Source organism: Haliotis rubra, unplaced genomic scaffold, assembly GCF_003918875.1.
Source record: "Haliotis rubra isolate DU_JTF1 unplaced genomic scaffold, ASM391887v1 Scf245, whole genome shotgun sequence".
In the NCBI taxonomy this organism is placed as follows: Eukaryota; Metazoa; Mollusca; class Gastropoda; order Lepetellida; family Haliotidae; genus Haliotis; species Haliotis rubra.
In genome coordinates, this window is record NW_025766503.1 from 743,929 (window position 1) to 770,139 (window position 26,211).

General features: G+C 40.6%; 1 protein-coding gene across 1 annotated transcript in view; it reads right to left on the bottom strand.

Annotated features, from left to right (window-relative positions):
- The window catches only part of LOC124279024 (ATP-dependent RNA helicase DDX1-like), a 396,346-nt gene that overhangs the window by 39,842 nt on the left and 330,293 nt on the right, over positions 1 to 26,211 (bottom strand). Inside the window, 1 exon segment of the mRNA XM_046714816.1 lies at positions 14,976 to 15,122. Coding sequence (XP_046570772.1) covers positions 14,976 to 15,122 — 147 coding nt within the window.

A 26,211-nucleotide genomic window follows, 5' to 3' on the forward strand; every position in this document is an offset into this window, starting at 1 on the left:
AAGGCATCCATGTTGATGTCTGGAGACAATATATATCATCCAGGTACCCTTGAATTCTTATACATACTATAGAACTGGAACACATGTTGTATTTGGGATTACACATTCTCAGTAAAGTACAGAGTATAGTACTTTTGTTGGGTTGAGTCTTTACTGAGAAAGTGTAATCCCAAATATAACGTGGTACATTTGACCACTTTCTAAATGGCATTGTGTATTCATAGCTGGAACTGGAACTGCGATGATTGTGAATAACCATGGAGCAACTAATATTCCGAATGGTGGAATCTTGAACTGGACCAGTTTTCCTTAACACCAAAGCATAGGTATCTCTGAGAGTCTGGATGGAATGAAATGTGTAAATACTCATCCTGCAGGTCTAGAGTCCCTCATGGAGATTGTCTGTCTGAGGACACCATTCGGAACCTAGGTCATGTCATGTATTCCTAGTTGAGGATCTTCAGACTTATAATCATCCTGATATCTGTTGAATCCTATTTGTGGACCAGGAATAATGAGAGAAGAACGCTGGTCTGAGCTCCAAAGGATCCAACTCAATGACAGATCTCTTGTCCAAGAGCTTGTCTATGGCTGTCATCGCCACTGAAAACGTGGGGTCCCCGAGCTGGTACCAATGTCCTGCTAGATGTGTCGTCAAGAGGGGTCTCTCTTGATGAACTGCAGGCGATATCCATCCTTGATATTTTTGAGGATCAACTAATCATTCATTATGATCTTCCAGTTTTCTGCAAAAGCTGATAAATGACTGCCCACTGGACCCCAAAACACCATAGGAAATATGGACAACTTCTGGGCATGATTGTTGTCCATAGCCAGAGTCGTGGTTCGGGCTATTCATGTCTGGGAAGTTCAAGGTGAGTCAAGTTGATTCAGGCCACTGCTTTCCCTCCTTCATGGCCTGAAATCCTTTCCCATATCCCCTGGATTGAGACTTGTTCTTGTTTCTATTGTCCTGTCAGAGATCAGAAAATGCCTTTATAATGCCATCTAGAAAGCCTTGGATCATCTAAATAGTATCTCCACCAATCTTCCTCTAAACTGTTCAATCCGCAGTATCAGCTTCATTAACTGAATGCAGCATCTTCCGAAGTCCCAAGACAATCTAATTGTTTAGACCTTAAATATTCTTTCTAAACTGAACTCTTTCATCAAAATCCCTGACTCTCTCTTCCTAGATGGATAAAATTAATGTTTAGGTATTTTAACTGCATTTCCTTGAAATCCTTTATCGATGATCGAACTGGTAAATCTCTGCTATCAGTCGCATAAATATCCTTTCCTGAAGAAAAAGAATGGTCCAAATGTTCTGATACTGAAGTGATGACAATTCCTCATTCAAATCCTTGATGATCTTTGACTGGAAGTTTGACCAAGGTACCTTGCGCCTAGCTCAGGTGTTGAAGAGAGGAACCCCTAGTTTCTAAAATTTCTGTGGCAAAGTCCTCTTGATCTTCTGATCTTCTGAATCATCTGTAAAATGCTCTGTATAACTGTGAGAAGATCGTCTATCAATAGTGGTATCTTGGGATGTAGGACTTATGGTATCTTGGGATGTAGAGATGGGTTGTTTTACCGGTTCACCCGTAAACCATGGCTTTTTCCATGAGCTGGTACGTACCGCGGAAGGTCACAGAAACCCCTTTTTTTTCATCAAATAAAACACTATTTTCTCTTCACAAAGATATTTGTTAGCAAAATTTGTGATCTCACTAGTTTTTCTTTATATGGTTTGTTTAAAATGCCGCTATCCAATGTAGATTGAATGAAGAAAATACTCGAACAAAAAGTTCACAAAGATATTTGTTAGCAAAATTTGTGATCTCACTAGTTTTTCTTTATATGGTTTGTTTAAAATGCCGCTATCCAATGTGGACTGAATGAAGAAAATACTCAAACGAAAAGTACTGGCAATGGCATTGATGATTAACAGATTTGTTGTTAACTTGTTGTTCAGTTTTGAAATTTTCAATTTCATATGGAAGTTTGTGAGTGATATCATCTCAGTTTACTATTCCTTTTTGTGATGACTGATGAGTGATGACTAGTGATGAGTGTTTTTGCAAACTAAACCTTGCACTCCTAGTAATTTAATACCTGAATAATGCTGAATTCAAGAATCTCATTGCTCAGCCATGAATCTTGTAATATTTCTCGTCAATGTGTTTTTTTGTGAAGTCATTTTGTGATATTGTCAAGTTATGTTAGCATAATGTCATTGACTTATTGGAATTAACAAGATTGTTTATTTTGTACATTATGTTTGAGTTGTTGAACTTGGCAGTGAGCTCAGTTTTGAAGTTTTCAGATTTCATCTTCTTGTGGGAGTTTCTTGTTGTGATGACTGAAATTCACAGAGTGAAAAGAAGTCTGAAACACTTTTGTATTTTCCATACTTGTTTAGTATAGTTATGACATTACTTCACGGCCCAATTCATTCAAAATCATTAAACAAGACAATCGGATTCATTAGTTAGTAGGTGTTGCAGCACAGTATACCGTGGTAAATACCGTGGTACTTCAACAAAAACCTTGGTATACCGTGGTACTGAAACTTTCGTGGTACCCAACCCTATTGGGATGTAGGACTTATGGTATCTTTTGCCGTATGGCTGTTGTGGTCCATGCTGCCCGTGCTTCCACGTAGCTTCTATCCTGCTCACACTGAAAACTGTGTCTGCGGTCTGTGTAGCCCGTACTAGAACATGTCTCTGCATGTGTACTCCAATCTCATTTTCCCTGCTATGAAGTCCTCCAGTAGAATCCGCCAACCATGTGCCGTACTATTGCCATAAGATCAAAGTTGTGGTCCATGAATTGCGTCTCAGTGTATGCCTCTGAGGTGACAGAAGCAACGGGTGTGGTCAGTGTCGTAGGCTCCAACCTGTCTCTCTTACGAGGAGGAGGAAAATCATGGACATCGCCCCTTTTTCGAGATAGCACCGAAATTCAATCCGTCAGACCTTTTATCAAACTTCCAAGTCCAAATGATCATCTATGATCATCTTTGTGTCTAAACACACTTGACTGGAGTCCTCTAGCACAGTGTTCTGCTGTCATTTATTGTGCCAAATAGTTCATACTCTCATTTGCACTGATTATCTGTTACTGAGATCAACAAATAATGAATTCTCCAAGTCATTATCTGTTTCTCGGATTACCCGAGCAGAAAGTGAAACTTATGGCAGTTCATAATGAACTCATTTGTTGATGTCTTGACATGACAATAAGGAATTCACAATCCACACAGAGACAGCAAATGGAATACGAGGAAAGCTGGTGTCAGTACGTCCACAGTCTTCACATTTTAACACACACACAGAACAGGTGAAAATATGTCTAAACTTGAATTGAATACATATCTAGCATTCCCCACTACCTCAGCATTCACAATTGCAACTGACACTTCCCCCACCCTGACAAACATGGAAAGTAGCATTCACCATTACAGTTAACTGTGTGACCTCCCCAACCCTGACAAACATGGAGAGCAGAATTCACCATTACAGTTAACTGTGTGACCTCCCCAACCCTGACAAACATGGAAAGTAGCATTCACCATTATAGTTAACACCTCTCCTGCCCTGACAAACATGGAAAGCAGCATTCAACATTACAGTTAACACCTCTCCTGCCCTGACAAACATGGAGAGTAGCATTCACCATTACAGTTAACACCTCTCCTGCCCTGACAAACATGGAGAGTAGCATTCACCATTACAGTTAACACCTCTCCTGCCCTGACAAACATGGAAAGTAGCATTCACCATTACAGTTAACTGTGTGACCTCCCCCACCCTGACAAACATGGAAAGTAGCATTCACCATTATAGTTAACACCTCTCCTGCCATGACAAACATGGAAAGTAGCATTCACCATTACAGTTAACACCTCTCCTGCCCTGACAAACATGGAAAGTAGCATTCACCATTATAGTTAACACCTCTCCTGCCCTGACAAACATGGAAAGTAGCATTCACCATTATAGTTAACACCTCTCCTGCCCTGACAAACATGGAAAGTAGCATTCACCATTACAGTTAACTGTGTGCCCTCCCCCACCCTGACAAACATGGAAAGTAGCATTCACCATTATAGTTAACACCTCTCCTGCCCTGACAAACATGGAAAGTAGCATTCACCATTACAGTTAACACCTCTCCTGCCCTGACAAACATGGAAAGTAGCATTCACCATTACAGTTAACACCTCTCCTGCCCTGACAAACATGGAAAGTAGCATTCACCATTACAGTTAACTGTGTGACCTCCCCAACCCTGACAAATATGGAAAGTAGCATTCACCATTACAGTTAACACCTCTCCTGCCCTGACAAACATGGAAAGTAGCATTCACCATTACAGGTAACTGTGTGACCTCCCCAACCCTGACAAACATGGAGAGCAGAATTCACCATTACAGTTAACACCTCTCCTGCCCTGACAAACATTGAGAGCAGAATTCACCATTACAGTTAACACCTCTCCTGCCCTGACAAACATGGAAAGTAGCATTTACCATTACTGTTTACACCTCTCCTGCCCTGACAAACATGGAGAGCAGAATTCACCATTACAGTTAACACCTCTCCGCCCTGACAAACATGGAGCAGCATTCACAATTGCAACTGACAGCTCCCTTAACCCTGACAAACATGGAGAGCAGCATTCACCATTACAGGCACACCTCTCCCACCCTGACAAACATGGAGAGCAGCATTCACAATTTCAACTGACAGCTCCCCCACCCTGACAAACATGGAGAGCAGCATTCACCATTATAGTTAACACCTCTCCTGCCCTGACAAACATGGAAAGTAGCATTCACCATTACAGTTAACACCTCTCCTGCCCTGACAAACATGGAAAGTAGCATTCACCATTATAGTTAACACCTCTCCTGCCCTGACAAACATGGAAAGTAGCATTCACCATTATAGTTAACACCTCTCCTGCCCTGACAAACATGGAAAGTAGCATTCACCATTACAGTTAACTGTGTGACCTCCCCAACCCTGACAAACATGGAGAGCAGAATTCACCATTACAGTTAACTGTGTGACCCTCCCAACCCTGACAAACATGGAGAAGTAGCATTCACCATTATAGTTAACACCTCTCCTGCCCTGACAAACATGGAAAGCAGCATTCACCATTACAGTTAACACCTCTCCTGCCCTGGACAAACATGGAGAGTAGCATTCACCATTACAGTTAACACCTCTCCTGGCCCTGACAAACATGGAGAGTAGCATTCACTCATTACAGTTAACACCTCTCCTGCCCTGACAAACATGGAGAGTAGCCTTCACCATTACAGTTAACACCTCTCCTGCCCTGGACAAACATGGAAAGTAGCATTCACCATTACAGTTAACTGTGTGACCTCCCCACCCTGACAAACATGGAAAGTAGCATTCACCATTATAGTTAACACCTCTCCTGCCCTGACAAACATGGAAAGTAGCATTCACCATTACAGTTAACACCTCTCCTGCCCTTGACAAACATGGAAAGTAGCATTCACCATTACAGTTAACACCTCTCCTGCCCTGACAAACATGGAAGTAGCATTCACCATTACAGTTAACACCTCTCCTGCCCTGACAAACATGGAAAGTAGCATTCACCATTACAGGTAACTGTGTGACCTCCCAACCCTGACAAACATGGAAAGTAGCATTCACCATTACAGTTAACACCTCCTGCCCTGACAAACATGGAAAGTAGCATTCACCATTACAGTTAACTGTGTGACTCTCCCACCCTGACAAACATGGAAAGTAGCATTCACCATTATAGTTAACACCTCTCCTGCCCTGACAAACATGGAAAGTAGCATTCACCATTACAGTTAACACCTCTCCTGCCCTGACAAACATGGAGAGTAGCATTCACCATTACAGTTAACTGTGTGACCTCCCCACCCTGACAAACATGGAAAGTGGCATTCACCATTATAGTTACACCTCCTGCCCTGACAAACATGGAAAGTAGCATTCACCATTACAGTTACACACCTCTCCTGCCCTGACAAACAAGGAAAGTAGCATTCACCATTACAGTTAACACCTCTCCTGCTCCTGACAAACATGGAGAGTAGCATTCACTCATTACAGTTAACACCTCTCCTGCCCTGACAAACATGTAAAGTAGCATTCACCATTACAGTTAACACCTCTCCTGCCCTGACAAACATGGAAAGTAGCATTCACCATTACAGTTAACACCTCTCCTGCCCTGACAAACATGGAAAGTAGCATTCACCATTACAGTTAACACCTCTCCTGCCCTGACAAACATGGAAAGTAGCATTCACCATTACAGGTAACTGTGTGACCTCCCCACCCTGACAAACATGGAAAGTAGCATTCACCATTACAGTTAACACCTCTCCTGCCCTGACAAACATGGAAAGTAGCATTCACCATTACAGTTAACTGTGTGACCTCCCCACCCTGACAAACAGCATGGAAAAGTAGCATTCACCATTACAGTTAACACCTCTCCTGCCCTGACAAACATTGAGGCAGAATTCACCATTACAGTTAACACCTCCTGCCCTGACAAACATGGAAAGTAGCATTTACCATTACTGTTTACACCTCTCCTGCCCTGACAAACATGGAGAGCAGAATTCACCATTACAGTTAACACCTCTCCCGCCCTGACAAACATGGAGAGCAGCATTCACAATTGCAACTGACAGCTCCCCAACCCTGACAAACATGGAGAGCAGCATTCACCATTACAGTTAACACCTCTCCTGCCCTGACAAACATGGAGAGCAGCATTCACCATTACAGTTAACACCTCTCCCACCCTGACAAACATGGAGAGCAGCATTCACAATTTCAACTGACAGCTCCCCCACCCTGACAAACATGGAGAGCAGCATTCACCATTATAGTTAACACCTCTCCTGCCCTGACAAACATGGAAAGTAGCATTCACCATTACAGTTAACACCTCTCCTGCCCTGACAAACATGGAAAGTAGCATTCACCATTATAGTTAACACCTCTCCTGCCCTGACAAACATGGAAAGTAGCATTCACCATTATAGTTAACACCTCCTGCCCTTGACAAACATGGAAAGTAGCATTCACCATTACAGTTAACTGTGTGACTCTCCCAACCCTGACAAACATGGAGACAGAATTCACCATTACAGTTAACTGTGTGACCTCCCCACCCTGACAAACATGGAAAGTAGCATTCACCATTATAGTTAACACCTCTCCTGCCCTGGCAAACATGGAAAGCAGCATTCACCATTACAGTTAACACCTCTCCTGCCCTGACAAACATGGAGAGTAGCATTCACCATTACAGTTAACACCTCTCCTGCCCTGACAAACATGGAGAGTAGCATTCACCATTACAGTTAACACCTCTCCCACCCTGACAAACATGGAGAGTAGCATTCACCATTACAGTTAACACCTCTCCTGCCCTGACAAACATGGAAAGTAGCATTCACCATTACAGTTAACTGTGTGACCTCCCCCACCCTGACAAACATGGAAAGTAGCATTCACCATTATAGTTAACACCTCTCCTGCCCTGACAAACATGGAAAGTAGCATTCACCATTACAGTTAACACCTCTCCTGCCCTGACAAACATGGAAAGTAGCATTCACCATTACAGTTAACACCTCTCCTGCCCTGACAAACATGGAAAGTAGCATTCACCATTACAGTTAACACCTCTCCTGCCCTGACAAACATGGAAAGTAGCATTCACCATTACAGGTAACTGTGTGACCTCCCCAACCCTGACAAACATGGAAAGTAGCATTCACCATTACAGTTAACACCTCTCCTGCCCTGACAAACATGGAAAGTAGCATTCACCATTACAGTTAACTGTGTGACCTCCCCACCCTGACAAACATGGAAAGTAGCATTCACCATTATAGTTAACACCTCTCCTGCCCTGACAAACATGGAAAGTAGCATTCACCATTACAGTTAACACCTCTCCTGCCCTGACAAACATGGAGAGTAGCATTCACCATTACAGTTAACTGTGTGACCTCCCCCACCCTGACAAACATGGAAAGTAGCATTCACCATTATAGTTACACCTCTCCTGCCCTGACAAACATGGAAAGTAGCATTCACCATTACAGTTAACACCTCTCCTGCCCTGACAAACAAGGAAAGTAGCATTCACCATTACAGTTAACACCTCTCCTGCCCTGACAAACATGGAGAGTAGCATTCACCATTACAGTTAACACCTCTCCTGCCCTGACAAACATGTAAAGTAGCATTCACCATTACAGTTAACACCTCTCCTGCCCTGACAAACATGGAAAGTAGCATTCACCATTACAGTTAACACCTCTCCTGCCCTGACAAACATGGAAAGTAGCATTCACCATTACAGTTAACACCTCTCCTGCCGTGGACAAACATGGAAAGTAGCATTCACCATTACAGGTAACTGTGTGACCTCCCCACCCTGACAAACATGGAAAGTAGCATTCACCATTACAGTTAACACCTCTCCTGCCCTGACAAACATGGAAAGTAGCATTCACCATTACAGTTAACTGTGTGACCTCCCCCACCCTGACAAACATGGAAAGTAGCATTCACCATTATAGTTAACACCTCTCCTGCCCTGACAAACATGGAAAGTAGCATTCACCATTACAGTTAACACCTCTCCTGCCCTGACAAACATGGAAAGTAGCATTCACCATTATAGTTAACACCTCTCCTGCCCTGACAAACATGGAAAGTAGCATTCACCATTATAGTTAACACCTCTCCCACCCTGACAAACATGGAAAGTAGCATTCACCATTACAGTTAACTGTGTGACCTCCCCAACCCTGACAAACATGGAGAGCAGAATTCACCATTACAGTTAACTGTGTGACCTCCCCAACCCTGACAAACATGGAAAGTAGCATTCACCATTATAGTTAACACCTCTCCTGCCCTGACAAACATGGAAAGTAGCATTCACCATTATAGTTAACACCTCTCCTGCCCTGACAAACATGGAAAGTAGCATTCACCATTACAGTTAACTGTGTGACCTCCCCAACCCTGACAAACATGGAGAGCAGAATTCACCATTACAGTTAACTGTGTGACCTCCCCAACCCTGACAAACATGGAAAGTAGCATTCACCATTATAGTTAACACCTCTCCTGCCCTGACAAACATGGAAAGCAGCATTCACCATTACAGTTAACACCTCTCCTGCCCTGACAAACATGGAGAGTAGCATTCACCATTACAGTTAACACCTCTCCTGCCCTGACAAACATGGAGAGTAGCATTCACCATTACAGTTAACACCTCTCCTGCCCTGACAAACATGGAAAGTAGCATTCACCATTACAGTTAACTGTGTGACCTCCCCCACCCTGACAAACATGGAAAGGAGCATTCACCATTATAGTTAACACCTCTCCTGCCCTGACAAACATGGAAAGTAGCATTCACCATTACAGTTAACACCTCTCCTGCCCTGACAAACATGGAAAGTAGCATTCACCATTACAGTTAACACCTCTCCTGCCCTGACAAACATGGAAAGTAGCATTCACCATTACAGTTAACACCTCTCCTGCCCTGACAAACATGGAAAGTAGCATTCACCATTACAGGTAACTGTGTGACCTCCCCCACCCTGACAAACATGGAAAGGAGCATTCACCATTATAGTTAACACCTCTCCTGCCCTGACAAACATGGAAAGTAGCATTCACCATTACAGTTAACTGTGTGACCTCCCCCACCCTGACAAACATGGAAAGTAGCATTCACCATTATAGTTAACACCTCTCCTGCCCTGACAAACATGGAAAGTAGCATTCACCATTACAGTTAACACCTCTCCTGCCCTGACAAACCTCGAGAGTAGCATTCACCATTACAGTTAACACCTCTCCTGCCCTGACAAACATGGAGAGTAGCATTCACCATTACAGTTAACACCTCTCCTGCCCTGACAAACATGGAAAGTAGCATTCACCATTACAGGTAACTGTGTGACCTCCCCCACCCTGACAAACATGGAAAGTAGCATTCACCATTATAGTTAACACCTCTCCTGCCCTGACAAACATGGAAAGTAGCATTCACCATTACAGTTAACTGTGTGACCTCCCCCACCCTGACAAACATGGAAAGTAGCATTCACCATTATAGTTAACACCTCTCCTGCCCTGACAAACATGGAAAGTAGCATTCACCATTACAGTTAACACCTCTCCTGCCCTGACAAACATGGAAAGTAGCATTCACCATTACAGTTAACACCTCTCCTGCCCTGACAAACATGGAAAGTAGCATTCACCATTACAGTTAACTGTGTGACCTCCCCAACCCTGACAAACATGGAGAGCAGAATTCACCATTACAGTTAACACCTCTCCTGCCCTGACAAACATTGAGAGCAGAATTCACCATTACAGTTAACACCTCTCCTGCCCTGACAAACATGGAAAGTAGCATTTACCATTACTGTTAACACCTCTCCTGCCCTGACAAACATGGAGAGCAGAATTCACCATTACAGTTAACACCTCTCCCGCCCTGACAAACATGGAGAGCAGCATTCACAATTGCAACTGACAGCTCCCCAACCCTGACAAACATGGAGAGCAGCATTCACCATTACAGTTAACACCTCTCCTGCCCTGACAAACATGGAGAGCAGCATTCACCATTACAGTTAACACCTCTCCCACCCTGACAAACATGGAGAGCAGCATTTACAATTTCAACTGACAGCTCCCCCACCCTGACAAACATGGAGAGCAGCATTCACCATTACAGTTAACACCTCTTCCACCCTTACAAACATGGAGAGCAGCATTCACCATTACAGTTAACACCTCTCCCGCCCTTACAAACATGGAGAGCAGCATTCACCATTACAGTTAACACCTCTCCCGTCCTTACAAACATGGAGAGCATCATTCACCATTACAGTTAACACCTCTCCCGCCCTTACAAACATGGAGAGCAGCATTCACCATTACAGTTAACACCTCTCCCGCCCTTACGAACATGGAGAGTAGCATTCACCATTACAGTTAACACCTGCCCCGCCCTGATAAACATGGAGAGCAGCATTCACAATTGCAACTGACACCTGCCCCACCCTGACACACTTAGAGAGCAGCATTCACCATTACAGTTAACACCTCTCCTGCCCTGACACACATGGAGAGCAGCATTCACAATTGCATCGAACACCTCCCCTGCCCCCGCTCTGACAGTTACCATTACAGTTGAAACTTCCCTCGCCCTGACACACTTGGAGGGCAGCATTCAACATGACAGGTTCCCAACCAGCCAAAAGACATGAGCAAACAACAATAACTCACAATAAATAACTCATCATAACAGTTTGTCATATTTCACCCACAAGCTGTGGTCATGTCCCCATGCCCCTTGCTGTCTGTAGCAAGGTCCCTCGGTGATGACCCATTATAAGGCCACACTTGATAGAGGAAAGAGATAAGGGTTGCAGAGAGCAGATGGGACATTTCTCATTAGCAATAACTCATTCATGATAATGTACAAAAATGTGATTTTGACACATTAAGGACAAACTTGTACATACCATTAATAGAGGAGATATTTAGTGTAAGGTAGGTAATTAGGAAGCATAGAACAGCCTCGTTGAAGACCTTCTTCATCAGAAGAAAATGACTTGGAGTAAAATACTTCCTTCTCAAATAGTTCTCTACGGAATCAGTCAGCATCAGTTCTAACAGTTAATTTCATAGTTGAGGCCAATTAGGTCTTTAACACCAAAAACTGGATGAAGTTTTATTTGGAGGGTAATTACGTACAAGTCACCAATCAGTCTTCTCGTTATTTAAAAGAGGATGCTAAAACCACCTTGAGGCAAGTGTTTTTCAGTTAAGTCAATTTCTGTTCCTCTGACCAGCATCATGATGTCCTGGTTTGGCAGTGAAATTACTAACCAAACATTATTATCTTAAGTTTATGCAATTCAGCATTGTTCAAACAGGCCAGCTGCATGTTAATAGGAAAGAGGTGGGGCAAGAAAAATTCTGAACCTAACTGTAATGAATTGTATTGATTTAGTTGATTGCTAAATAATGTTTCAAGAAAATCCTTAATCATTTGCAAAATGCTTGCCAGACAGTTCTTTCTTCCAGATTTGTGAATAGGTAAAAATGTAAGTGTCCCAAACCTGGTGATAACTGAGGATGTTGAATTAGTTCCAAGCCACAGTAATCCATATTAGCTGTGTGTCAACAGATTCCTGGGCAGGTGAATTGTACTGGTAGTACTACACACCTTTCATGGGTTTCCATGATGCTCAGTCTTGATATTTTTACACAGCTGCCAAAGCAGATCATCATAATATTGGCCATTAATGGTCGGACCTTTCAAGATAAAGTACTGCAGCAGAATTTGCTGGAATCCTAGCTGATGAAACAAATTTTGCCTTTATTGGTGGAATAAGTTAGATCTTTCTCTGCTTTGACCGTTGTTTAAAATCAGGATGGAGGTGGTGGACCCAAGACTCTTAAACAGTCAAATGTTGCAACAGTTGGGTTTGCGTCAGAATGACATTAAATTCCCACAAGAGATAAATTTACATGAAGTATTTCTGAGCAGGTGTCAGAAACCAGAGTGCTGAAACCCATCTCAAGTCAAGTTCATTTCTCATGAGAAATAGCCTGTGAACTGGGTTTGAGATGTGTCGTTTGTCATTGACCATTTATAATAATCTCATGTATTTATTTAACATTTTCCTTGAAGGTCTTCCTGACCTCAGATCATCTACAAGGTTCTCTCTTCCAGTCTTAAAGATCACATATACTCTAGGGGGGTACAAATACATAAATCACTAATTGGCATCATTATAAATGAAACCCCGTCATTAAAACTACTCATTTCGATCTTTAATTAACTTAAATCGACCTTTTTGACAACAGTGCACAATTCTCACCCGCGAACGAAATTTCAACCAATCAGAGCGGCGCGTCTCTGTGACGTCATATGAGGAATAGATATGAGGGCCGATGCAGAATTCATGTACATTTCAGGGCGTAAATTTTCTTCTTTACAGGTTTGTATAAACCTGAAATCGTGACAACTGTTGTGAAAAATGAAAGCTATATGTTCTCACAATCTACTGTCATTTAATTTTGTCTCCTGCTTTGCCTAGTTTCCGAGTTACAACTTGTTTTCATAGACGATTCTCTCAAATAGCTTGGTGTAGCTAGGCCTTATTTGTTGGAGCCAGACAATGATCAGCCTCGCTCATCACGGTTACGGTTAATTTCTTCAACCTAAACAGTCCGACATTAAGACAGGTGGATGCCCATCAGATGCAGTTATTTGAAAATATCCCCGGTAGTTCTTTTCTGATTGTAATAAAGTATCAAAGCAGTGTGAGCTTTTTCAGGTTTTCTAATGCCTGGATGGTATAATGACTGATCCAATTTGATCCCATTTCTGTGTTTTTTTACCTCGATATTTAATCATGTCATGTAAAAATATGACGCCTATTACGTATGATATTATAAATTGACAATTGATTTATTTGAACTGTAAACTAAACAACCCTACTTTGCCATTGCTAGAAGAATCTGAAAATTTACGTAGGCAAATAGGTACATACAGTTTTAGCATACAGCTAATGCTTATATGTATTTCTTATGCAACAATGAAGTTGTGTTCGTATTCTCAAAACAGTGTCGGCCCATAAGTTTTCACATGCAATTCAAATTGTATGCAATACAGCAATTAATACTCCCTTGTTGTAACCCGTGTTAGGTGGTATAAACCTACACATGTTATTTGTCATCATTCAGTTGATGGTCAGTTAATGAATTTAAACAATTCATTAACTTTAGCTTTTTAGCAATATTCCAGCAAATATCACGGCAGGGGACACCAGAAATAGGCTTCACACATTGAACCCACATGGGGAATCGAACCCGGGTCTTCAGCGTAACAAGTGAATGCTTTAACCACTAGGCTACCGCCCCAGCAGTTGAGACAGGATCAGGAAGACAACACAGTGTAGTGACCACACAGTATATATGACGACTGTTGTCATTGGTTACACAAAACTTTCTGAAACATTTAGATCAGATTCTATTTTAAGAGTAACTTTATGGATGGTCTCATCTCAAAATGACATTAGCTTCATTACATTTCTCATATTATCCTCAGATATGATCAAGGCATAACACTTGAATGTAAACTGAGTGCAGTGATTCTCGACGTATGTAAGCTTTACATCTGAAATCAACTTTAAACATCGCTGTCACAGCTGTTACCAGCTGAACATATGCACAAGTACTTGCCATCACCTTTGCTAAGAGTCTGTATTAAGTTATTTGTTTTCATTTGATGAACATGTACATGTTGACCTTTTAAAAAATAGATAATTGTTCTTAAATTCAGATATGAATAATTGCTTTAACACCTTCTGTTTTGTTAAAGGTGTTGAGGGAGCAGATGGAGATTGTTAATGCATACACATGAGTGAGAATGGAATGTATGGACTTTACATGACTGACAACACAGATACACCTGTTAGTTTTGTGCAGGATAAGATCTTGTATTTCTTTCCCATATAAAAACAAAATTACACTGAGGATCTCAGATCAACACTTAACACCTTTCCACAATGCAGGAAAGAAACATCACATGTCATAACGTGACATTAACATCATGCAGGTTGTCTTATATATTTCTGATAACTTCCATGTCACAGATATGCATGGTTTTAGCCCGTAGTTGAGTGTTGTCCAGGCAATGTAGTCTATTCCACGCACTGAAGTGCTGATCTGGATTGAATATGTTCACAGTATAATAAGTTGAGCTCTGATGTTTTAATGGCCAGATTGTGACACAGATATGTCAAATCCAAACCTGTACTGGCCAGCAGCCATTGAAGGTGTGTTTGACTATCAAAAAATACTGACCACCACCCATCTGGTTGAGATAAACTTCCAAGTTGTCACAGTCAAGCTTGGTCCGACAGAAAATTAGGGCCTTGTCCATCTTGTGCTCCTCCAGGGCTCGGATACAGTATTCTCCTTTCAAGATCTTCACGGCCTCTGACAACGTCTCTACAAAACACAGAGCCAGATGCATTACACTTGGCGTACATACACAAAAACAACAAGAAAATGAATAAGTTGTATTTTACACAGCTTTTAGTAATATCACATCAACAACACGGCCGAGTAGTATAAAAATGGTCTTCACACATTGTACACAGCTTTAGTAATATCGCATCAACAACACGGCCGAGTACTATAGAAATGGTCTTCACACATTGTACACAGCTTTAGTAATATCGCATCAACAACACGGCCGAGTACTATAGAAATGGTCTTCACACATTGTACACAGCTTTAGTAATATCGCATCAACAACACGGCCGAGTACTAGAGAAATGGTCTTCATATTGTACACAGCTTTAGTAATATCGCATCAACAACACAGCCGAGTACTAGAGAAATGGTCTTCACATTGTACACAGCTTTAGTAATATTGCATCAACAACACGGCCGAGTACTAGAGAAATGGTCTTCACATTGTACACAGCTTTAGTAATATCGCATCAACAACACGGCCGAGTACTATAGAAATGGTCTTCATATTGTACACAGCTTTAGTAATATCGCATCAACAACACAGCCGAGTACTATAGAAATGGTCTTCACACATTGTATGCAGCTTTAGTAATATCGCATCAACAACACGGCCGAGTACTATAGAAATGGTCTTCATATTGTACACAGCTTTAGTAATATCGTCATCAACAACACAGCCGAGTACTATAGAAATGGTCTTCACACATTGTACACAGCTTTAGTAATATCGCATCAACAACACGGCCGAGTACTATAGAAATGGTCTTCATATTGTACACAGCTTTAGTAATATCGCATCAACAACACAGCCGAGTACTATAGAAATGGTCTTCACACATTGTATGCAGCTTTAGTAATATCGCATCAACAACACAGCCGAGTACTATAGAAATGGTCTTCATATTGTACACAGCTTTAGTAATATCGTATCAACAACACAGCCGAGTACTATAGAAATGGTCTTCACACATTGTACACAGCTTTAGTAATATCGCATCAACAACACGGCCGAGTACTAGAGAAATGGTCTTCACATTGTACACAGCTTTAGTAATATCGCATCAACAACACGGCCGAGTACTATAGAAATGGTCTTCATATTGTACACAGCTTTAGTAATATCGCATCAACAACACGGACGAGTACTATAGAAATGGTCTTCACACATTGTACACAGCTTTAGTAATATCGCATCAACAACACAGCCGAGTACTATAGAAATGGTCTTCACACATTGTACACAGCTTTAGTAATATCGCATCAACAACACAGCCGAAAGTACTATAGAAATGGTCTTCATATTGTACACAGCTTTAGTAATATCGCATCAACAACACAGCCGAGTACTATAGAAATGGTCTTCACACATTGTACACAGCTTTAGTAATATCGCATCAACAACACAGCCGAGTACTATAGAAATGGTCTTCACACATTGTACGCAGCTTTAGTAATATCGCATCAACAACACAGCCGAGTACTAGAGAAATGGTCTTCACATTGTACACAGCTTTAGTAATATCGCATCAACAACACGGCCGAGTACTAGAGAAATGGTCTTCACACATTGTACACAGCTTTAGTAATATTGCATCAACAACACAGCCGAGTACTATAGAAATGGTCTTCACACATTGTACACAGCTTTAGTAATATCGCATCAACAACACAGCCGAGTACTATAGAAATGGTCTTCACACATTGTACACAGCTTTAGTAATATCGCATCAACAACACAGCCGAGTACTATAGAAATGGTCTTCACACATTGTACACAGCTTTAGTAATATCGCATCAACAACACAGCCGAGTACTAGAGAAATGGTCTTCACATTGTACACAGCTTTAGTAATATCGCATCAACAACACGGCCGAGTACTAGAGAAATGGTCTTAACATAAGTAGCCTTAGTTGGAATCAAACCCATGCCATCAGCATGATGAGAACAGCTGAACAATGGAAGCACATGCATGTGGTGACAAACCAGGAAATTGCATATTTTTTGCTTCCCAGTGTGCATCTAATCAACAACAAGAAATACCCAATGAGTCATGTCCACATAAGATAGGTCACCTCGATGAATGAAGAATGGAAAAAAATACAGACTTATTTCTCCAGGACTTCATGCACTAGAACCTTATACAGTCTTAAATTAGTTTTACAAGACTCCTATAACGCCAGTAAGCAGCTTCTCTACAGACATTGTAGATACCAAAAATTCATCTCCTACTGGTCTTCATGCCATAGCCTTTTTACATAATTCCTTTCTGTCATACACTGCCATATTGAAATGTATTCCATGCATCAGAAAATGTCTGGATCTACAAGGTGCGCTATGTTGAAAATGTATGTTGTACATGTTGTGATACAACCAAAAAATAAAGTGATAAAAAAAGGAACCATATACAAGAAGTGTGTAATGTAAAGGACAAACACAAGAGCAACATGGAATGACAAATACAACCTAAACAAATTTAGGAAGCTAATAAACAGCACAACCACTGCAAACCCCGCTGTAAAGAAAGCATCAGTAAGTTTTACAAGCTACAGAGACAATGGTATATAAGTCATATGTACATGGTGGCAAAATAACGTGAATCATCTTTAGACCACAAGTGTAAAGTGATGTCCAGGTCGGTGTATACACATGGTGATCAGTTACCCTTGCACATCAATTTGGCAAGTAGATTCACTGACATTAGGGGTACAGTCCAAAACAATGTACCCTGGTATTCATCTCATCAATAAGCAAGCTTAAATGTGTCCAGATACATAAATATTGAATGAGACTGTAGACATGTATTTGTCTCCATGTCGGTCAATATCAAATAATTTTTCAGATGAACACTGTTATGACTTTTTCATGATCACTTCACTGAGGCATGATCCTATCAACCTCCCATTTCAACACAGAAAGAATAATACATTGAAATTGAAATAATCCCTAAAACTTCCAGAAACAGTTCAACATATCCTGACATATCCTGGGGTGGGGGTTAGAGATATATGTTCCCAAATGTGGAAACACCAGTTGTCAACTCTAAGTGAAACCAGATTGTATCTTCATATTATGGAAACACTTTGCTTCGAGAAATATTTATCTAATATTGACGATAAAAAGTACAGAATTGCCATGACATGTTTTCGTCTCAAATCTCACATATTTATGATTGAGAAAGGTAGATGGAGTGTACTAAAAATACCATTTATTGATAGGAAATGTCCCTTTTGTTCACATGACATTGAAGACGAGATTCATGTATTACATATTTGTCCTAAGTATCAGGAAATATGTCAGCGTTATTTATCCTTTACTCTCCTTGAAAATGCAAATATGTTTAAATTTGTCGGAGTGCTGAAAAGTGAAAATGACGCAGTTCTGTTTAACACTGCCAAATGTATTTATTATGTTATGAATGAAAGATATAAACATGAATAAGTGTATACTATATATACCCTTGCACTTGGACAGTGTCATAATCATTGCATATTAATAACAATTTATACTGTGTGTATAATCCTGCCATGTGCTGAAGATCAATATATTGTCTATGACATGTATTATTTTGGGTTTTGACCTAATAAAATCTTGTCTTGTCTTGGTTTATCTATTTAACCTTGTAGCCCTCCTCAGGTTACTGGCCCTGTCACTAACACTATCCCACAACAAGGGTTACTGGCCCTGTCACTAACACTGTCCCACAACAAGGGTTACTGGCCCTGGCAATAACACTATCCCACAGCAAGGGTTACTGGCCCTGTCACTAACACTATCCCACAACAAGGGTTACTGGCCCTGTCACTAACACTATCCCACAGCAAGGGTTACTGGCCCTGTCAATAACACTATCCCACAACAAGGGTTACTGGCCCCGTCACTAACACTATCCCACAACAAGGGTTACTGGCCCTGTCACTAACACTATCCCACAGCAAGGGTTACTGGCCCTGGCAATAACACTATCCCACAACAAGGGTTACTGGCACTGGCAATAACACTATCCCACAGCAAGGGTTACTGGCCCTGTCACTAACACTATCCCACAACAAGGGTTACTGGCCCTGGCAATAACACTATCCCACAACAAGGGTTACTGGCCCTGTCACTAACACTATCCCACAACAAGGGTTACTGGCCCTGTCACTAACACTATCCCACAGCAAGGGTTACTGGCCCTGTCACTAACACTATCCCACAACAAGGGTTACTGGCCCTGTCACTAACACTATCCCACAGCAAGGGTTACTGGCCCTCATTTACCGAGTTCAAATTGAAATTTAAGATATTAATTACCATTTACAAGGGCAATACAATAGGAGTGCTTCAAAACTGCAGCAATTTAATGTGCATGACAAGCTGTTCTGATAAGCTCCAGTGGGTACAAAACCTATGGTAGTAACCATGACTGCTTATCCAAAAGGGGGAAATAGATAGAGATTCATTTAAAGTGCATTCTTCCCATTCACGTTCAAACGTTAGAGCTAAAAAGAGTTACAAGACTGTGAACCCTTGTTGTGGGATAGTGTTTGTGACAGGTCATTCAGTGCAGACCTTCACATAAAGAGAACCTTTTGGTATGATCCTTCTAACTCCTCATCAGAAAGATTGCGCAGCTTCCACTTATATAAGGTTTTATGTTTTTTTGGAAAAAGACCAAAACACCTGCTCTCGGAAAAACCCAAAAATGACAGATCTTTCCTTCTGTGTTTCTTTCAAAGCCAGTGTTGATGTGTAGCACATGTGAGGAATGACAGTTGCTGTCAGACATGTACAATTACAGTCAAACAAGGAGGAGGCCTACAACTGGCAAGGAGCTGAAGCCCACAAGTTATGTTTCAACAGCAACTTCCTCCTGTTGTGAAAAGTATAACCTGTCACTAGGTTGCTTGTCTGAAAAACACTCCCAAATCATTACCTTTCAACACTATAAAATTGTAACCGAGGTGCCAAGTTGATTTAGTGTAAAGCGATGCAAAAGGGTCCACTACAGACTACAGTCCGTTTGAGTCAAGCGGACCGATGAATTACAAATTTTATCATTGTACAAAATTGCCACATAAATATAAATAGTACACATGTTTATCATTTACTAATACCCAACAGCTTTCTTATATTTGAAAATTGTCCGGACTCCACCAAAAAGTTGTTTAAGAAACTATCATCCTTGAAAGCATAAAAGTTGTTATCTGTCGGCGGCAGGGTGAAACCGCAGAAAGCGGAACAGCCAGTCATGGCGGGGACATCTCAAAATCTACACGGAGACCTGTCGGTTCCTCGTCTGTCGTAGTGTCATAGTCACGACTTAAAGGGGTGACAAGTGGTGCCACAGTTGACTGTTGTAAGCCATCCGAGACCAGTAACCTTGTTCAATGACATTAGCTACCTTGTTGACACAGTTTTGCCAAGTTTCAGTCGTGATTTTGTTAAGGGATTCCTTAACCAAACCTCTACGTCCACGTAATCTAAAAGTTGTGTTTGATCTGGCAACATCTCCTTTGACAATACCCCATATCATTTCAATGGGGTTAAGGTCACAGTGATAGAGTGGAAATTAAGCAGAATATCATGACCCTTACTTTTTTATGTAACTGTCAACTTTGTAGAAAGGTTCACCTTTGTGGGTTTTATGATCTCATATAGCTGAGGCTTCGTTACCTTTGAAGGCTGTGCGATCTGAAATTTGTCGAGCCATGATATCATATCACCTTTTCGACTGTTAGATGTCGGGCTTTACTGTCAGGGTCCTGCACGCTGTGGTATGGGGCATTGTCCATTACGATAAAAGACTTCTCTGGTAGAGCTGGTACCAACTTGTTTTTAACCCAATCGAGAAAACCGCACCATTCATCTCGGAATGGTAGTCTCTGTTATCTGTGGACTTTGCCCAGAATACCAAGTAAGCAGCCTGGGAGAAAGCCTTTGCTGGAGCAACCAGCATGGAGAATGATTAGTCTCTCTCCTTTCCCTAGAGGCAGCTTTCTCGTGACCCCTTATCACCCCCATCGGTACCCACTGACTGCTGGCAGTGTGCGAGGCATTGACCCAGGTCTCGTCCTCGAACCCTTCCTCGCGCTTCTTCTTTATAACCCTGAAAACTATTTCTCGTTTAAAGCGAGCGATATCAGGGCATTCACAGGGTACTGACCTATTCTTCTTATAAATTTTCTTATAACGATACCCGAAAGAGTGTAAGAGTCGCCAGAGTGTGTACTTTGATACTCTCAGGTTGTGTTCTTGCTTCAAATGCTTTTTTAAAATTTTCAGCGACATGTATTTGTTTTCAGAATAGAGCTTGTTGATAGACTGCCTTACAAGGTTCTTTTGAAAGTTGTCCAAATGTTTTAATTTGTGTGATTTTGACCACGACCCTACCTGCTTCTTCATCACCCTCACAATGTTTGTGTTGCAGAACATTTGTCAGTACCCTTGCTGATACTCCTAAAACTTTTGCTGCCCGCTTACGGAATTTATTCATGGCATAAAATGGTTTGCCCCTTTCGGCTTCAGCACGGAAAAAATCGTACACTTTAATCATCAACTGTTTCAGGTCAGCATTCACCTTCATTTTTCATCAGGCATGTGTATCCCGTGCACTACGAGATAATGGCTGTTCCGTTTCTGCGGTTTCACCCCATCGCGACAGATAACAGCTTTTGCGTTTTCAAGGATGATAGTTTCTTAAACAACTTTTTTGGTGGAGTCCGGAAAATCTTCAAATATAAGAAAGCTGTTGGGTATTAGTAAATGATAAACATGTGTACTATTTATATTTATGTGGCAAATTTGTACAATGATAAAATTTGCAATTCATCGGTCCGTTTCTGACTCAAACGGACTGTAATTTTCAGTAATAGCTATTGCAAACATTAAAGGGATAAAGAACTGTATAGCTTAAAACATATTTTTGAAATGAGAACAATAAGCCTGAAGAAAGTGTTTAGGTCCTAGCACAACACCCGTAGAGAACAAGTGGGTCTGATGTCAGACAAGGAAGTGATAGAGGCCAGCAACACAAACACATTTATCCAAGGTCAGTCACAAAACAATGACACACCAATTAAGTTAGTAACAACTGAAATGTCACACTCAGTGACAATATATACAATTTACCAGGGTTATGATGCCCTTGGATATAACTCCAAACTGCAGAATGGAATTCACACCATTAGAATTCCCTGGATGTAATACCAAACTGGTTATGGTGCTATTGCCAATCATACTGATAAGAAATGTTCTAATTCCCTGGCTGTAATCAACTTCAGCTCACCAGCTGCTATGATTGGGGGATTAATACAGTGTGAGTTGTTTAATTCTCCCTTGAGCTAATGAAGACTTAATCCTTTGGACATGTTTCATTGATGATGCTTTTACAAATGATTGGCCTCTGAAACAGATGAAGGCGATTCATTGCTCTCAACTATCTGATGTTTTCAGTTTTGACATATGACTGGCCTGACACCAACTGAGGAGGAAACTCACTGGTCTCTAGATATCAGCTGACTGTTCTTCATGCACATCATAAAGAGCTAGCCATCAGGCTACCATGGAACGAAAATGTAAATCATACCAAATAATCATCCAATATGCAGCCACACATTGCAACTGATTTGACATTACATTGAACTTTATTACATATACATGTATTCTGTATGAGTTGTTTTTCAGTGGCTCGAATAGTTCCCCTGGTCATAACACCAGCCTGGACAAATGTAGGCCTTATAACCATGGTAGATTGTTCATAGATAGTTCTACCTGACAGTCACTGAGTTGATTGATACATGCTGAGCTTCACATAGAAACACTTGAACTGAAAGCACTAAATGATTTTTTAGAGATACAGTAGAACTACTCAATGCCAAAGATAAAAAATGAAATGAAATCAATATACACAATAATAGAAATCTTATCAATACAAAAACAGAAATTTTATCAATATTAAAACTCAAAATAGACATATGTACCCTACTCACATACATGTGTCCCAAAGAGGCACCAGGGTTTTACATGACTCATGATTCATGCGTATTTGAAGCAACAATTTTGTAAATGACTCTCAAAATATTATCATACCAGTCAAGCTTGACGCAAGTTTTATGGGTGGCCCTCACAATTCAGTTCAATATAATCAATTTGATAAGCAAAAAATGACATTGTTCGATAATAGTTTGACTTTTCAGAGCTGTCAGATTGTTCCAGAGAACTCAGAGGAGACAGTAATCCTGGCTGTTTTAATTGAACAAGGCTGTAGTTTCATTTGGTGGTGTGACATACACAGTTACATACTGAGAATGATAAACACAAAGAAATATTACATTTTCATGACTCCCAAATATTGAAAATGACTCCCAGTAGTCACCATGACTCCCATTTTTAAAAGTCTGTGTAAAACCTGTGGGACAGGTGAAATTGCTAAGGCAGAAGGATACCTCTTCAACATTTAAAGCAACAACAACAACAACAGTGTCTGGGCACTTGCTCTCTCTTGCTATATATGATGTTAATGTAAAGAATCTGTGTACATTGCACAAGTGGTCCCTTGTTCGACCTGACGAGGCTACCCTCTATAGTAAGAACATGATTGAAATCTGATGGGGCCAGATGAGGAAGTTAAGGCGGGTGTACAAGGTGTTAAAGCCACACTCATTACTGATATGTAATGTTTCCATTGGTTTGATTGTTGTTTGACTGGAGAGCAAGGTTTTATCCACTGTCAAAAATTGCTGCATGAACATTTCTGTATCAGCTGCAAATAGTTACATGATAATGAGATATGCTGTGTCTGGCGCATTTCTCACTGGGTGTCTGAAACTATAGAACCAAAGAAATGGTTACCTTCATTGCCAAAGTGTTTGTGATAATGAAACACACCTTGTTGTGGGAAATACCTAGGAAAATGACATAGCAAGGCACATCCTTACCTAGTGCTGTGTCATCATGGATGACTATTGATGTTTAGCACTTTTGTAGCAAGTACTTGATCACTTAGAGTTCAGGACAATATGAAGTGTCATCATGTAAATGTTTTACTGTTGCACAATCGCTTCCTCTTGAGGCTCAGAACTTATCAGGCAACCCTCACTAAAGTGCTTGTGTTGAACAAACATTGGATAAAAGTGACTCCAGCCAAAGTACCATAAGGTCAAGGATGTATGTAAGCATCACACAGACGATTTAGTCAATCCAAATGACCAATTCTATAACGATAACATTATTTTTCAGATTATCATTTGCAGAATGAAGAGGTCTGCCAATAACTGCCCCATAAAGGAGAATGAAAGAACAAAACTAAAGACAGCAGCATAAGTTTTAAGTGTCTGCATCAAACGTATTACACCAGATCTCATTGATTGAAGAATAGCAAAGTCATAGAACGTGAAATGGGACAACGTCACACACAAGAAATGTGATGCCCTTGGGATCACATAACTGGAGAACATATACCTGCTGATTGTATGGAAAATGTAAGCTGTTATGTTATAATGGTCTGAAGACTTCCAGGAACCTTTAAAACACTCAAACTTTGAAGTAGTGAAATAATTATGGTCTTTATTCTCTGCAGATTCAAAGTTTGCATTTTACTGACAATAATCTCAACTGGTTTGACTAAATGTCTCCTGCCTTATTCTCACTTTTGGAAGATCGAGGAATGAGAGACTGGATATTAATCTAAAGAGGTTCAGCCAGGCCGATATGTACTTGTATTGTTTATTTCTTTATACATTTGGTCAGTAAAAATAGCAAATTGAGATAACATATTACTAGACATAATGACTTGGCTTTTAGATTATGTTTTTTGTTCCTCTAGGCATTGTGTATTATACAGAGAGTTCACAGTGTGTGCTTTCTAACTGTGCTGGAAATATACATCTCCTGTGACATTTTCCACTGGCGAAATATCAAATAATAAAACATCCAAGAATTAAATTGCAATGATTGTAATCTGAAATTTATATTTTCAGAAATAATACTAAAAGAAAAAAGTAACTTTGTACAACATAACATCGCATAAAATAAAGGTTATTTGAAACATGTAGCAAAGTATTTTGCATGAAATTCGATGTCACATATTGTACAAGACACATGCACTTTGTGCTCAATGAACTTACTCTCTTTTTGCATGCTTTTTGACTCCTGACGTTCACACACCTGATACTGAAAATTGAATAACGGTTGATTATTCTCTATCCTCTGAATGTTAACTGCACATATGTCATGCCCGGGCTAACAGAAAATCAACATCTCTGTGCTTAGGGTATACTGGAGACTGGAATTGCCCAAAAATGTAATTTTTAGAGTAAAATTGATATTTTATACTTATCCTGACTCATGCTCTTTTGCTTGTCTTCTTCTTCTTGCGAACATAGTGGAACACTTGTATCTCCTTATTTGAAGCTCCCTTCAAAATAAAATCACTAATTGGTACTCACCACGAGTTGCTCCCCTTTGTCTCCCCTGGCGGGAAAGGTGTCGCCACCCTCTGGCCATGTGCTCCACTCTCTCCTGATTTACTTGAGCCCAACACTTGAATTTACAGGAAATCCAAAGTGTTATGTGGGGAGGATGGGAGGAGCTAACCTCATGAGTCAGGATAAGTATAAAATATCAATTTTACTCTAAAATTACATATTTTCCTTATCCTGACTCATGCTCTTTTGCTTGTAGCATCCTACTGAACGGAGGTGGGTAACAGAATACTTTGGATTTATAATTAGTGATTTTGTATAGATATACTGTAATATCCCTCGGGAACTTCATGAAGTCTTAGATTTAGGATGTTTCCTGTATAAAGAAACCATAGGTTATATAAAGCCATTAAAGGGAATTACATTATGAATATATTGAACAATACATATAAATATATATATATATATAGGTGACTCTGATAGAGGCACTGAAATTGACTATACCAAAGTATATGCTTAAGGTTGAATACTTAAGCTGAACATATATACATAGCCCTAAAACTCCGTGAGAGTTATAAGCTAGATGAGTATGTATAAAATACATATTAATCTTGTGAGGATAATATTTTAAGCGCCTACGAGGGACTGTCAGTTG